At 40.2% G+C, this 15,803-nt stretch overlaps 1 protein-coding gene across 1 annotated transcript; it reads right to left on the bottom strand.

Annotated features, from left to right (window-relative positions):
* Positions 1-2,530: 2,530 nt before the first annotated feature.
* Positions 2,531-3,559, bottom strand: LOC307259498 (free fatty acid receptor 2; the record flags this gene model as incomplete). Its single annotated transcript, XM_080039368.1, has 1 exon — positions 2,531-3,559. The coding sequence occupies one exon, from the start codon at positions 3,557-3,559 to the stop codon at positions 2,531-2,533; it is 1,029 nt and encodes a 342-aa protein (XP_079895494.1).
* Positions 3,560-15,803: the final 12,244 nt, after the last annotated feature.

Here is a 15,803-nt window from a genome sequence, read left to right as displayed (position 1 = left end):
CTCAAGATGTGTTTCCTCTCTGCGATTATAGTTGTGTTTTTATTTGAAGGTGAGCGAGTAAACGTCTTAGTAAGAATAACAGGGAATTTAATAAAAACAACATTTAATTTATGTGATTTGCTCTCAACAGCGGTGAAACATTTCTACCTGCAGGGAAAATGATGTCAGTCATGTGAGTACAATATTCCCCTGTGCCTTTGGCAAACACATCATGTACACACACACACACACCACACACACACACACATACACACACACACACACACACACACACACACACACACACACACACACACACACACACACGTTTGCATCGCACTGGTCTGTTTTTCTTATTGCCTTATAGCTGTAACCTATCACACATTGTTAGGAAAAAGTCAACACTGACGCAACAACCAATTATTGTCTTCCAGGAAATACAGAATGAAAAAGGAGCGAAAACAAAAAAGGACCGACGGGTGTTCAGTGTGGCTCGTCTCAGCACCATCCTTTGACAAACAACATCACACAAATCAAAGTCGAGAGTCATCGCCGAAAAATGAAAATTCATTGTGACTTAACATTTGATTCTCTCTACCATGGGTAAATGTTGTGCAGAACTGCCTGCCTCTCTCTCTCTCTCTCTCTCTCTCTCTCTCTCTCTCTCTCTGTCTCTCTCTCTCTCTCTCTCTCTCTCTGTCTCTCTCTCTATCTCTCTCTCTCTCTCTCTCTCTCTCTCTCTCTCATGTCATGTTTGATATTTGAAAGTGTCTGCCTCTTGCTGTATATTCTCTATGGGTTCCCACATACTGTACCATATATCCTCCAAACACTGACGCAATGTCAATTTCTTTCTGCACATCAAAGCCGTGTATACATATCTGTAACTCATGCAGTGTGCTGACTAGCATGCTTTTTGGATTTACTCATTGTGTCAATGGTTGGTGTAGTCTGCACATCTTAGTCATTCACTTGGGTCTGTGTGTCAAAATGAATGCTTCATGCTCGATCAACCTGTCTGACAGATACAGTGATTAGCTTTCTACCTCCGCGCTGGCCTAATCCTTACAAAACAGGATTACGGTCGATGCCAGCGCTTGCCTCTGTGATAGCATTGTTTACGGTGTGAGGTGTGTGGGGTACAATCTTGATTGAGGTGTTGGAGGAAGTTCTTTTGAAAAGCAGGTCTGCCCACAGCACCAAATACCGCCTGTTATATAATGGCCGTTAAATTGAGAGCAATTCAAATCTAAAATCTAAACAGATTAGTGAGGTGAAAAACAGGCTTTTTATGCTCGATAAACTTGCTATTGCTCACTTCTTTTATTATTTACTTTCCTGATTGATGTATATATTAACAAAGGCATACATTTCACACAATATAACTGATGGTCTGGTGATCGCATCTAAATTCATGGGACGCAGTGGATATTTACATGCAATGTTCACTTTCGTCACTCTCCTTCAAAAAAACAAATTAGTCCTTATCTCCCCTCTGTCACGCATACACAAACAAACACACACACACAATCATGTTGTAAATGACTGCTGCCTATACGAAACAAACTCTTAGTCATAAATAACGGAAATATATTTTTGGAACGTCATTGTGTCGTATTTCTTTGTCTACATCTCTTCACCTCTCATGCACAGGCACACTTTATCAATACAAACAAACACACGCACACATACACACATTCACCAAACCGAATCATACATTTCCTGACTGCTACCTTAACAAAATAATCTATGAGTCACACGTTATGTAAAATATAGATTCATATTTAATTGGGTATGAAAATAGCTTCAGTGTTTTGCCTTATATAATCACGACCACTGTCAAACAGCTTTTAGAGACGTTCACTATGCATTCTTACATACTTTATAATAACATGCAACATATTTTCATATGGCCATATACAGTGACTTATATAACTAAAACGTTTCTGATCAAATCATAGTATACCATAAAACTATATCAAATCTGCATGAGAATGGTCGTAGCAATGTAAGGCAAAATACACAAATATATTCACATAAAACACAAATCTGCATTATGTACAGCCCTGTCACATTCAACACCTTTTGAATTTCCTTTCCAATCGTCATTCTCTTTTAATTCCACTGAATGTGCATGTTGCTAAAAAAAGACAACATATCCTGTTCATGGTTAAAGCTGGTAGAAAAAGTTGTATCTCCTAACGCTTAGAGATGACGTCCCAAACGGTTGCTTAGATATTCCTTTTGTTGGTGTCTCTACGGCAGCACTCCACAACAACTGTGTTAATGGAGATCTCATGAAATGATGTTGTGTCGGAAATATTCAGCATTTGAATGTGACAGTTAAAAGTAGCCTGTCTCTGTGGCTTTACAAATGACATTGCATTGAAACGGCTCTGGCCTGTCAAACTGAGACATGCCGCACGGTACACAGAATGCCAATCCATTTTCTTTTCAGTAAAAATATACAAATGGCTTTAATTTCCTGTTTCCAGGGATGAAGAAATAACAAATTAGCAAAGGCAGCTGCTCGCAGCTCCTTTCAGTCCGCTCAGATAGCATTGATCTCCTCTTGTTTGTGTTCCTTATCTTTTGCAGTCTTGTTAATTCCCCCCCACAAGGCTTGGCACATGTTACAGGTCAAACACCTGTTTAGTTGAGTCTTAACCCCTTGCATCATGCTACCCACATTCCCTCTCACAGCAGAAGAGGAGAAGTAGAAAATAAGTGGGTCTAGACAAGCGTTGAAGGTGCTGCACAGCAGGGCCTTGTCTCTCCACTGAGGGCTTTTCCACGTGATGTAACCGACAATGTGCGAGACGTTGTAGGGACCGAAACAGCCGGCGAACACCAGCAACGTCCCCAAAGCCATGCCGATGGCCCGCAAGCGCCGGCGCCGGTCGATGTGCTGCAGCTTGGACAGGATCCTGATGAAGTTGATGTAGCAGAAGCAGCAGATGAGGAAAGGGATGCAGAAGAGCACCACGCAGAGCTCCAGACGCACGGGCAGGAGCACGTCCAGCTGAGCCTGTGTGAAGTCCTTATAGCACACCTGCCTCTCTTCTTCCTCACCGGTAGCCGAGTCATTGTTGTGGCCCACGGTGCTATTCAGAGAGCTTTGGGTGCCGATGAAGGGCACGATGAACACAATGCTCAGGTGGACGATGGAGAAGATCCAGAAGAAGATGCTAGCGGCCACAGCGTAGCCCGGTCGGCGCTTCAGGCTGTGCTGGATGGGGAAGGCCACGCCCAGGTAGCGCTCCACGCTAACCGCCGTCAGGAAGAAGGTGCTGTTGTAGATGGTCATGTAGAAGATGAAGCCGGACAGAGGACACAGGGCGTAGGGCATGTCCCAGTGCATGTTGTTCATCACCTCCTGCATCTTGAAGGGCAGGAACAGGAGGAAGAGGAGGTCCGAGATGGTCAGGTTGAGGAGCAGGATGTCGATGGGCGTGGGCTTCTGCCTCACCTTCTTGCAGAAAGTGTAAAAAGCCAAGACGTTGGCCGGGAAGCCCAGCACAAAGGTAATGATGTAGACAGACAGACACAGCCCAGTATGGCACTCCTGCATGTCGGCCATATCGGTGTTTAAATCAATCAGTCAATAAGTCAGTCGGGGATCGAGATGTTGTCACATTATGTCCTTGACTCTGGAGGTGAATAAATACGCTGTAGCAGAGGCAGGTTTGATCTGTAAGGCAGTTTTGAAACCGCAAGAGACGATCAAGGTTTCTGATTGGGTCAGTGGCCCCTGGAACAAAGTCGACCAGACGAAGTGGTTTTCCTGTCCCCAACCGATAAACCAACGCTCATCGTTTCCTCAAAGGCTTTGAGCTCTGCTGATAAGAGAGAATGGAAAGAGATTACCACACTGACCAGTATTTCAACCCTACTCTATGACACTTGCTGTTTGATACTGTCGTACTTTTAAAACAACACATTTTGACCTGCAAGCCGAAGGACAACCGGTAGAAGCCAAATTAAACATCCCTTTTTCCATGATCCCTCTTAATTTCTCTCTGTACCCCTACTCGAGAGTTTATTGTCGAGCTGAATTATCTCTTAACGATGAGCCAGTGTTTTGGTCTGGCACATGGGTTTGTACACAAACCTTAATGCCGTGTTATTGCTTCCTCCGTGTCGTAAATACAGTACAATGATGCTTTTATCATTAACTAGCAGCCCCCGTTCTCAGTGTATGCACAAACAATGGCCGTGTTTTGAAATGATGACCCTCATAAACATAATGACTTAACTACACCGGGGGAAATGAGTGTCTCAAAAGCTCTAGACGGCTCAGCCACACAACACACTTTTGTCATCAAAACAATGTCTGTATCTAATTCAGCCGACTTATTATAAAGGAAATAGAAAATCAAGACGGAAGGAAATTGTTGGAATATAAAACAAGGAAAACATACAAGGAGAAACCCTTTTTTTTTAAAGAGCTTAGTGTATTAAGAAGTGCTAGTGCCTTACCCTTTATGTAATTCGCTGCATCGCATAAAAGTGAACCTGTGGGACAGAAGCTCGACTCTTATAGTCCACTGAGAAAGCAGGGGAAGTTTTTTTTTTCACGGCCCTCCAGAGGAATGTGACGAAACCAAAGAACTGCCGCAAATTCAAGCAACTTGAAGACTTCCTCTTTGGCGGTGGTGGTAGTATGTCAGTTCAAAAGTTTCCCCTCTTGAGATACTCTCTGTCTTTCAAAAAAGACACCACCTCAGAAAGCTGTGGCTTACCGTATTCCTCTGTGTGTGTCTTGGCACACCCACATGCGGTGATTGCTCAACTGTTTTATTTGATCTCCTCTGTTCACCAGCCTTCAGCTCGCGCCTGCAGTCGCCCGGCACATCCCCTATATTTACATGATAATCTAAACTTCCAGTGCAGATAATAGAAATCATTATTAGGGAGGGAGCCACTACTGCAATGAATCTCCCCCCGCTCGCCAAACATGGTTGCTGTGGTAACAACTGACGGTGTTGATGGTCTTTGTCCAATTGTGGGTTATAAAATCATATTTAGTTATCAAGGCCCATTGCTCCTACACAGAAGCCTCTTTATTGTGGGAAGGAGGGAATTTGAATGTTACACCAAAGAGAGGATCTATTGTAAGAGCAGGGGCAGCAGGGCCAGCTATATGGTATTATATATGGTGTTTGGACATCCACACACTGAACTACAACATTAAAAAAGACTCTGACTTGTGGTTTAGTCTGAGGGGACCATCAACAAAGACAGCCAAGGATGTACCAGCTAGAAGCTCTTTGTGTATTACATCACAATATCAGAACAGCAGGGTCATGTATCTCTTGAACAGGTGAAACAGGTGATGAGGAGGTGGTCGTGATTCATTTCAAAAGATGAGAGAGACACGCTTTTGAAGTTATGTTGACTATACGAGGTGAAGTCCTTTTGATGTTGCTTAATGTATGTAAATCACACTGAGGCACTTTAACTTTAGCTTACTCTTTTAAAACTTGATTCTCAGTCAAGGTTTTCTTCTAAGCATGCCCACAATCATCTCCTAACCCTTTGGCCTTCATTATAGAAACCATGAAGATGGAGGCCTCCTAACCTTACAAAACAGCATTGTCATGTTATAAACTGATGTATTTCTCCACAGATACAGCAGATAATGCTTCTATGTGTTGTTCCAGATGCACCTTTATATTCTTAGCAGAGACAGTTATGGTCATACTAGTAGGAGCAGTGGTACAGTAGAAATAGGCCACTGCAGGGGGCACTGACAAGCCTTGTGGCAATAAACATGGCGGATTCATTCTTCCCCCCATGAGTCCATGACATAAATACATGCAGGTGTCACAGGTATCTGTGTTAAAAGTAGATAAGGGATTTTCCCATCAGTGTGGGACAGTGAGAGCGGAGTGAAAGCATGGTCCTGGATGGCTACAGCAGACCCACAACCCCGGGGGGCTTTTCAGAAGTCAGACGAAGCTGATGCAACAGGATGATATGTGTGAAAGAGCAAAAAGAACAAGGACATGTCTCGGTTGCACAGCGTCGGGAGTGGAGAGGAAAAGCCTGCAGGAGCAACAGTCTGTCTGTGTGGTGAAATAGAAATACAATCATACAGTACATTGTACAAGAAAGGTGTATTGGTATAACAGCATATGTGGAACCAAGTATAAAAAATAAAAAGAAAATTACGCATGTTCCTCCATGTATAAGCCAGTAATGTAATAACCACTTAAAGGATTTTTAAAAAGCCGGCCACATTACATTATGGGCAAAAAGTTATAATGTTATTGGTTCAGAAATTGAATTGTATTATTGGCAAGTTACTATATTATCGACTTTTATAACATAAAAAATGGAAAAAAAAATGCGTTATTGGCAGTTCTTACGTTATAAGCGTTGATGATTTCTTCATCAAGTTACATTTTTATATATATATTTTTATATATATATATATAGGCCTAAACATGTATACTTATTAGTTATAGTTTATAGCCCTCATTGATAGGATTTTTCCTTTTAAGTATTAGGGGGGTTACATAGAGACGGCGTTGCAATAATGCTTATGCTAACCATTAGCATATTACATTAGTGAGTTTTTTAAAGCAGAGTTTTAATGTTCCCTGGAGTCTCTGAATATTTCATCAAGAATGTAATTTAGTGGCATACAGCACATTGTTCTTGCATTAATAAATAACAAGTTAATAGAAATTACTAATTTAAAAAATATAAGAACAAGCCTCAGGCCTGCAGAAACCTGCAGAGCCACCACACTGTCGCTCGGTATTACCCATAAAAACAAATTGGCCCTCACTGTATCCCTCTGCAGTGCGCTCACTAGGGAAAGGCCACTTTGAAGTTCAATTGACATGGCTGTTATGCACAAAGTGTCAGGGTGCTTGTGTTGTTGGAGAGCACAAACATAGGCAGCGTCCACAAGAGCTGCTCTGAATGTTGTTAACAGCCTCGTGAAGAGAAGGTATGAGGAGGAAGAGGAGGTTGGAGATGATCAAGTGGAAGAATGATGAGTGGACATGACTGTGTGCTTTCCCCTTCTCCATTTATGGTAAATGGTGTGAAAACAAACAAACAACCCGCCTCCTAATGTGGCATGAGAAAAGAGGAAGTTTGTTCAGGGTAACGACAACATTTGCGTCACTGTAACCGACTCTTGTGTCTGAAGAAACAGAAACTAAACCTTCCATTTTTGCATCATCTAGAAGAACCTTACTGCTGCAGTAGAAAAACAGGAACCATTAGTGTAGGAAGTGCCCAGAAAAAGTCCAAATATATCATGATGTTAAACAAAATAATTTGTCAAATATACTTCAATTAATTAATTATTTGTTTTGCTGATAACTGGCTTTCGTGACAGACAGACAGACAGACAGACACAGGAAACAGCTAATAGTTATTTTGCTAATTAATTACAAACTAATGTAAATTGATCATTTGAGAAAATATCAATTTGTGTACGTGTAACCAGACACGTCTGTGAGCTGCCGCTTCTTCATTTAATGATGATGCTGTAAACACAAATAAACTCTCAGCTTCCTTCCTGGGGTCTTATGAGAAAGACGAATTCAACTATGAGGTAAATTACGACATACTTGAAACATTTTAGAAAGAAGAAGAAGAAAGTTGACATTCCATTTTTTCATCATGTGCAGTTCTGCTGCTGTACAAAATAAATGTGATTGATCCAACAGTGGTGGAAGAAGTACCCACAGCCTTGAGCTAAAGTACCGCTGTTACAGTTTAACAACACTGTTATTAGTCATATATATACACTGTACTTTCTTGTTTTGCAGAAATAAATTGGCATGTGAGTGAAATATTGTTATGTCTTAAATGATTCGATTTTGATTCTAATCATCAATTGGTGAGCAACATTTTAGTGTTGTAGCTGCTCAAGGTGCAGCCAGTTTTTAACTACTTAACTACTTTTGTAATTTGGTCTAAGTGGTTCCCAGCCTTGGGGTTGGCCCCAACCCAAAGGCCCACAAGATAAATCGAAGTACATGGTACGTGAAATCAGTTTAAACAGAAAACCCTTCGAAAAGTGTAGTTTGGAGGCATTTCTAACAAAACATAAACCCCTGAAACCTGACATGTAAACTATTTATTTTCCACTTAAAAGAATATTCCATTTCTTGTTTACCATTGATCTGAGATCTAATGGGCTGCATTTATTTCAGTACATTGTTGGCAATCAACTGTTCATCATCTTAAATATGTTCACCATGTAGTGGAACAGAGTATAGAAACTCTGAGGCTTGCTAGTTTGTGCAGCTAATTTGTCCAATTTCACAGTTTATCTGACCAGCCTCTTGCAGTGTGGCAGTCCCAGCTGCCTCTTATCAACCGCTTTGTTTTGGTCCAGAACTGAAGAGAAGAACCAATTCCCTTCGGAGGACTGGAGGACTGTGCACAACCACAACAGGTTAGATTGCAAACACCTTAAGGATGATTGCCATGAAAATCCCCTTGCATCTCTAGCCTCTATAACACCTCTGTGCATTAGAAATAAAACGTTAATTGTGTTAAATCAAGTAGATATCTCAACAATGAAGAGATTGGGGCGCTGCGCTTCATGGACTGGAGTGTCGCAGAAGCCTCGTGTTAATCCCTCTGTTAATACCCAGAGCATGAACCCATAATCTTCCTTATATGTGTGGCGAAGGGGGGGAAAAAATAACAACATAATTCTCCTGTCGCGGCAGAAGAATTCAGTGGCAGCTAAGCCACCAGATTGCTATTTGAAGAGTGACTTTGCTTCTTCCAACATAGCTGGACTCATTTTGCTCCCAGTGACACATTCATAAAATAAAGCTTGCTATGTTGAAAAGATAATGTTGTACATTTGGCCGGCAGTCTTATCAAGTATGACCTGAGTCCAAAGAACAATTGTTAAGAGGAAGGAAATCCATGAGAAAATTAGACAACCATATTACAGCCGTGGAGGCAAAATAGATTTTTTCAGCCCCCGGCTTCCCGGGCCATACGGAACTAATCAGTTTTATAATGATCACATCAATTCTTTTTATAGAGAAATACCAAAAGGGAAACTCTCCTGTACTCCCATTTCAAAGTGCTGCACAGTTTACCTCTCATTGCAAACATGTCCAATTCATTTTTCAGCCAATGACACGCTCTTTTTGTGCAGTCTTGTTAACACAGAAACCAGGATTAATTGTTTGTGTGTAACCTATCTGAAGCTTACGATCAATGATCAGATTTTTCAAACTTCAAACAACTCCCGGGAACAAGGCCATGTCACACACCTGAACAATGAATTCCGGGTGTGGGTGTTTATTGAGTCAGCTGGTGTTGCTGGGAACACACTAAGTGGTTGTAAAGACAAAGCTGTTATCAAAGCCTGCTGGATGTATGGCCGTGCTTAGAGCATGTTTCAGAGAGCACCGTCACATGCACAAGGTCATGTTTGAGGTTCCTAAGCAATAATGCTGCTGCCACGTCATCATCTGCCCTAGATAATCAGCCTGAAAAATGATGGATATGCACAACAGGAAACAGCTTGTCGATGGTTTACAGGGCTTTGCTGAACTGAGCCCTATACCACCAGCCATCCATTATGTCGTCTTTATTTGAAAAGCGGCCTCCATTATTTGTTGTCTTTTTACGTGCAGTACAATTAGATCTTTAATGACCAATATTATCAGTTTCGGGCTTCCACACAAAACCTGCCTCATTTAATCAACTATAGAATGCAAGGTCTTGAATACAAAACGCTCTTTGTCAGTTCACAGCCAATAAACCAGAGTTGAGTTTTCATTGTGCAACTGCAAAGAGTGACTAATACCCTGAACTGAGCTGATGGAAAAGCATTGATGTTGAATGATGCTGATCCTCACAGACCAGGAGCTTGGATCACAGAGAGAAAATGAAAAGAAAAAGAAAAAAAAAAGGTCTTGGAAGATCAAAAAGCATAGCACTTAAAATGCATCTCATTACAGGGCGAAGAAGAGAAATGAATCAATGGTTTTGTCAAACAGAGGGTGATTGGCGAGATAAAAGGAGCCCCCGATTGAACTGCATAGCCACAAGACGGAGGCATCACACTCATTCTTGGAGCTCCATGAAACTTGAAAGTTCCTATTCTTCTGATGAGAGGGTAAAATTGCTCAACAGATTGAACATTTCAGCTCTTTAATATCTTAGCAAGCCTAATAGGACAGAGAGCGGGGAAGCGACTGCGCTCCCATGTTCAGGTGGTATGAAATTTTAATGATTGCCACGAGGGAACATTTGCCAACATTTTTAGAAGCATTTAGACGAGAAGTCGACTGCTGATGACCTCACACAAACACTCTTCTGTAAAATACCAAGCTCCGACGCCAATAATTGCTCTTACTGATTTTCCCTTCTCACGAGATATTTCAAAAAGGTGAATTTACAAGGTCCATTATAGAAAATAATTGGGTATAGAATTAAGGAATGCCTCTCTCCATGTTTTTTTTATATCAGCTGATCCATGTTAAACAAGTCGAATATGTTCAAATAAATCAGTTTTGCTTAAAAAGTTGTTTTGTTTTTTTGGGATACACATTAGAGATTTTAAAAAAATAAATTCAAAAGTTCAAAATGGGAGAACATAATTATGTAATTTCCTGTATGTCTTAGTGATTATTGTCTTAAACTAAACGGTTGTATAGACGGTTCCCCTCATGTTAGTATTAAGCTTGTTTTTATAGTTAGGATGAATAGAAACTTTGTTCAGTATCAAAATGCTCGCCATTAAGGAGTCAGCTCCACTTCAAGTTGTTTATTCCTTTAAACCTGCGATAAAATAAGAATCCTCGAGTTGAGGTTGAGGTTGGCGTGGGAGATACTACAACAAAGCAAGGTCATTCCAACATTCAAAAAATCCTGTTCCCAACTGTAAACTGTAATTGGTGCTCAAAATACTGTAAGTTAAATCCAACTGAGCTAAAAAAAAAAGAAGAAGAAATCTATCATGTGAAATAACCAAAACGTTATAACCTTTACGAAATTGTGTCTTCTTGTGGGACCCCGGTGATCCCAGTAAAGAGCTGATTGAGAAAATATATTCATAGGGCCTTTAATATGAAAATATACATTAGAGCAGCTTCAAATAAAAGTGATGCACTCCTCAATAAAAAGTATTTACATAGAACTATACAATGCAAAACATAATGATTGAATATGTTGTGGATATTATACACTATATTGCCTCGAGAAGATTCAGGCTTTTAGGGCTCCTTATACAGGCTTTTACATCTTTTCACATTACACAATATAAAGATGAGTTTTTTTTATTATAATTTACGCTGTTTCAAGTGCTGTGCCTACTTTTTCTTTCTGTAGAGGATGTCAAAGACTGATGGGACAAACACCCCATTTAACATTCTGCAAAAATGTCAGTTCCCAAATACTTTCATAGTCGCAATGTCCCTTTGATAAAAATTGTTCTTATCCAAAGATGTTCAAAAATATATTATAGCGAGGAATTGTGTTTGAGTGAACCCTGCCAAATCTTTGTGTAAATGTCAATGTTAACACCCTCAAAGGCAGGCTTAATATGAGGTCACATGAGGCACAGCAGTGGCATTTTGTAGGCCGAAGATAGAGTCTCTGGGACACATTTTGCAACAAAAAAAAAGTCCAAAGTAAACCAGAATATGGAAAATGTTTGTTTTCATCATCTGTTTTTTTTCTTCTTCTCGATAATCATTTACAAATTCCACAAATATTGAGAAAAAAGAGCCCATTACAGGTTAACAGAGCCTAAAGTCTTTGTTTACGAATGACTTACTCTGGAAATGTACTAATTAATAATTGTGCAAATGAATATTGAAAGGAGCAAAGGGCTTGGCAGTTTTGTGATGTATGACTCAAATCAACGAATGGCTTCTCACAACTTCACAAAACAACTTTCAAGTGGATCACTTCGGCAGAGTTACAAATCAGATTAAATCTTTTTACATGTTGAATGGCCAACCCCTCTAGGAAGAAGTGAAATGCCAGTTATCATGAAGAGAGGGAGAGGGGGGTGATGTGATACTGTTTATCGTATCATGTTTATGGGTGCACATTGCCGTATACAGTCTCTCCTGGAAAGCATGATTCATAGTGTTACACTTGGCTGTTTACATTACAGGTGAGGTGACACACAGAGATGTATCAAGAATGAGTTACAGAATGGGAGAGATGGAAGTCTCCAGCCTAGTTCCCTTTTCCCCGGCCTCCACACAATGATGGCGTGAAGTAGCCTATAGTGGTTGTGAATTTCATAGGTTTTGGAAAGTTACAGAAATGATCAGACAAAGTTGTGGCAGGGGAGGTGGGTTACGAAGCTATTGGACCATCTGATAAGCAGTCATGAACAAGCACACTGGCAACTTCACACCTTTCAAAGTATATCTGTTTTAATAACTATTCATTTTGTGAGTAATACTAAATAGGTACCTACAATTAGTGTATAAATACTTGGGTTGATAAATAGTTTTTAATACACTATAATGCACACTCAAACAAATGTTAGCCACAATTAACGTGGCAAAATCATTCACAGATGGGTTTGAAGCTGTTTATAAATGTTCAAAACTTACTCTCATCTGTGGATGGAGTTTGCTCAGTTGTCATGGAGAGGAAATATATATGTAAATAAATACTTTGTTTATAATGATATAAAATAAATAGAAATTGTGTCCTGCAAATACACTGATATAATCAACAAACCTTTTAATGTATGACCTATCCCTTTACGTTTTAATATGCTGCTTATTGCTAAATGAGGGAGCTGAAGTGTGACATATGTGTTTTGTTAGGTATTTCGAGGACATGACATTGTATATTTTCATAATTAATATACTTTTTTTTTTATTTGTTGTAATGTTATTTTAGCCCGTACCTGGGACTAAGACCATTCCAAATAAATATGACCTGACTTGATAGTGCAATCAAGAAATACTTAATGAGTTACTTCAACGGAGATAATGTCTTTATACTGTTGACAAATCTGTCACTTAAATCCACTCTCAATTCCCCGCTGTGGGTGTAAAAGATATATTTAGGATTTAAAAGTGGTCCTGCTGAGCTTCTGGGCCCAGTAAGTAGGGCAACACATCCATATCAAAACACACACACACACACACTAACACACAGGGGCCACACACTGTATTTAATTAGGATGCCGGGATGGACACAACAGGGTTATAGCAGCAGTACTATCAGCTGATAACAGGTTACTGATACATAGGCTACACTTCTCGGGGAAAGGAGAGCACGTGAGATAATTCAGTGGCATCATTGCTGTTTAGGCAGACACAGTTTATAGTATGCTAGTAGGCTAGTATGCAGCACGTGGGCCGGCAGAGCAGCCCAGCTGTGCGGATATTGGTGCAGTTCTACAGTTAAATCAGCTATAAAACACCCTGCCTTCAGTATAGGTCTATATGCTCTATCTCTGTCTCGACTCTGAAGAGGTATTTTTGATTGTGTTTGCTCTGCTTTACAGTCATGGGAAAGTAGGTCAGTGGCATGAACCAGTCTAGAAGTGAATGAAATCTATCCGGCCGCTGTTGTGTCAAATATAAGTCATGCTTAATAGCAGAGCATAGCCTGTGTCCTTCGGGGTATTTAAAGTTCCACTGTCACTGGCCGTATGATAAACGGTATGTGGGTTCTTCACTGCAGGCATGGCACGTAGGTTAGAAAGCGGTACCGACTGCCAAATACAGCACCATGTACCTCACTCTGACACTGTCAAAAGGACTGGAGTGCATGGGGCTAGGCTGAGCTGATAGACAAAGTAAACAATCGCTGTTCTATCTTTTTCTTTGTTCGTCCTTTTGGAATGATCTGCATAACTTTCAGCACACAGCAAGCCATGGATTCTTCTGAATTCATCTGAGCTGTCTGCCTGCATTCGCTGGCGATTTTTCATCTAGGATTCATCCACTGATGTCTATCCCCTCTGGGTGGTATGTTGGGGTATTTGAATCGTATGTCTACCTTTAAGGTGTGTGTTGTTATACAGATCCTGGACAAGCCTCTACATTATACTTGAGGTTGTCGTGCATGCAAATAAATAACACGTTCTTCTTCTGTATTCACTTAGTCCAGTGTGACCCCTAGCCCATATATGGTGGCTAATGTTAGCAAACTCAGTTCTGACTCATTTCACAATTACTTCATGACTAATACCTACTTTTGCTTGTTTTGGCGTTGACCTTTGCTATGTAAATGCCACTTCTGATCAAAGTGGTTGCTATAATTCAACTAAAGATCTGTGTTACATCCACCAACATATTCTTGGACAGGAATCTCGTATGTGAAGCGACAACCACAATTCCTCTGAGATAAGTTAAATGTATAGGTAACACTTTAGGGTGTTAATAAGGGTACACTAATTATCTAGTTGATGCTTAGTAAGTGCATACTTAGCATTTACTCATCATTAACTGTTAATAAATGCTTAGGTAATGCTTAGTAAGCATTAACAGTCAGTTAATGCTTCATAAGCTTTTGTTAACCGTTAATAGCATTAACCAAGCATTAGTTAAGAGTTAATTAATGTACCCTTGTTGTAAAGTGTCAACAATGTATCTATATTAAAAGTCGTAAAGAAAAATCATGTCAAAGAAACATGTTGATTTCTGTTTGTGGCTAAAATACAGTACATTTTAATGACGCATGCATCTGCATCTATTATGTTCAAATCTCTCTTTTGTTTCTGCTGGCTTTGTAATTTTGCTGCCACGGTTTGGTTTTGAGAATAATTATCTGTGTTGCAGTTCGTAGAAACAGATCTTTCTTTGAACTTCTAAAAGAAGATGTAGTCACACTTCTGCCTGTCAGCTTCCTGTGTGTGGTTTTAGCTGGGTTATAGATGTGAGCTGTGTGAAACCGTTTCCTTTCCTAACATTTGGTAGGTATGAAGTGTAGTGCTATTAAGGGCGGCTGTGGTGTCTGTTTCATTTTCTTAGACCTTATTTCACTGCACTCCACAGTGTGCTTACGCTACAGTATCTGTGACAAATGGACTTTTTTACTGTTGTATTTTAATGCAAGAGGATATCAAAGATATATCAAAGGTATATTGATTTTTTTTCGTGCAACAGCTCCTTCGTTTTACTTGATTTATTCTGCTGGGAAATATCAGCAAGAATCAGTTTTTATTTAAAAGAGAAAGCAAAGCCTGGTGACCATATCAAACACAACACGATTATCCCAAATAAATCCGCAAAAGATTAGGATAAAACACATTCTAAGTTACTGTGTTTGATATGTATCCCTCACGGCGGCAGTTCACCTCTAAGAATCTATAAACAAGCCTGTGACAACTGAGGCTTTCCTTGCTGTTGCACACGACTATACATATATATTCCCACTGTGCTTTCTGTGTGCTGGACTACAGACAACAAGAGCTTTGCCTAAGGCTTGATTTTTTAATTTCAGCACTCCCCATCTACATTGCACAGATGGTGAAGGCCTTGAGGAGAAAAAATGGTTGAAAGTGATCAATAGATAACCTCAAAAAACCTCTCACTTGGCTCCCCCTTGTGGGATGTCGAGGGATGGGGGCTGCCAGGGTGCAGTTTCGGCACATGATTTACATTTTAGACACTCCCATGTAGAGCAATTTACGGTTAGTGAACTGTTGGGGATTCGCTGTCCTGCTCAAGGACATTTTGACTGGATAGATGGCGCCGACTGAAGCTCTAAATTCAGGGTCATGCTGTCACACTCTAAAATGTTCCCCTTTTTTTTGGAGCTACCCTGATGTGCAAAGTTTCATCAGAAATATTTCTCATTTCCAATTCCTCTGAGACTCATATCTATCTAAAGAATCACTA

This window comes from Ammodytes marinus (assembly GCF_949987685.1).
Source record: "Ammodytes marinus genome assembly, chromosome: 13".
Lineage (NCBI taxonomy): Eukaryota > Metazoa > Chordata > Actinopteri > Uranoscopiformes > Ammodytidae > Ammodytes > Ammodytes marinus.
This window is presented reverse-complemented; position numbering and strand designations above follow the sequence as displayed.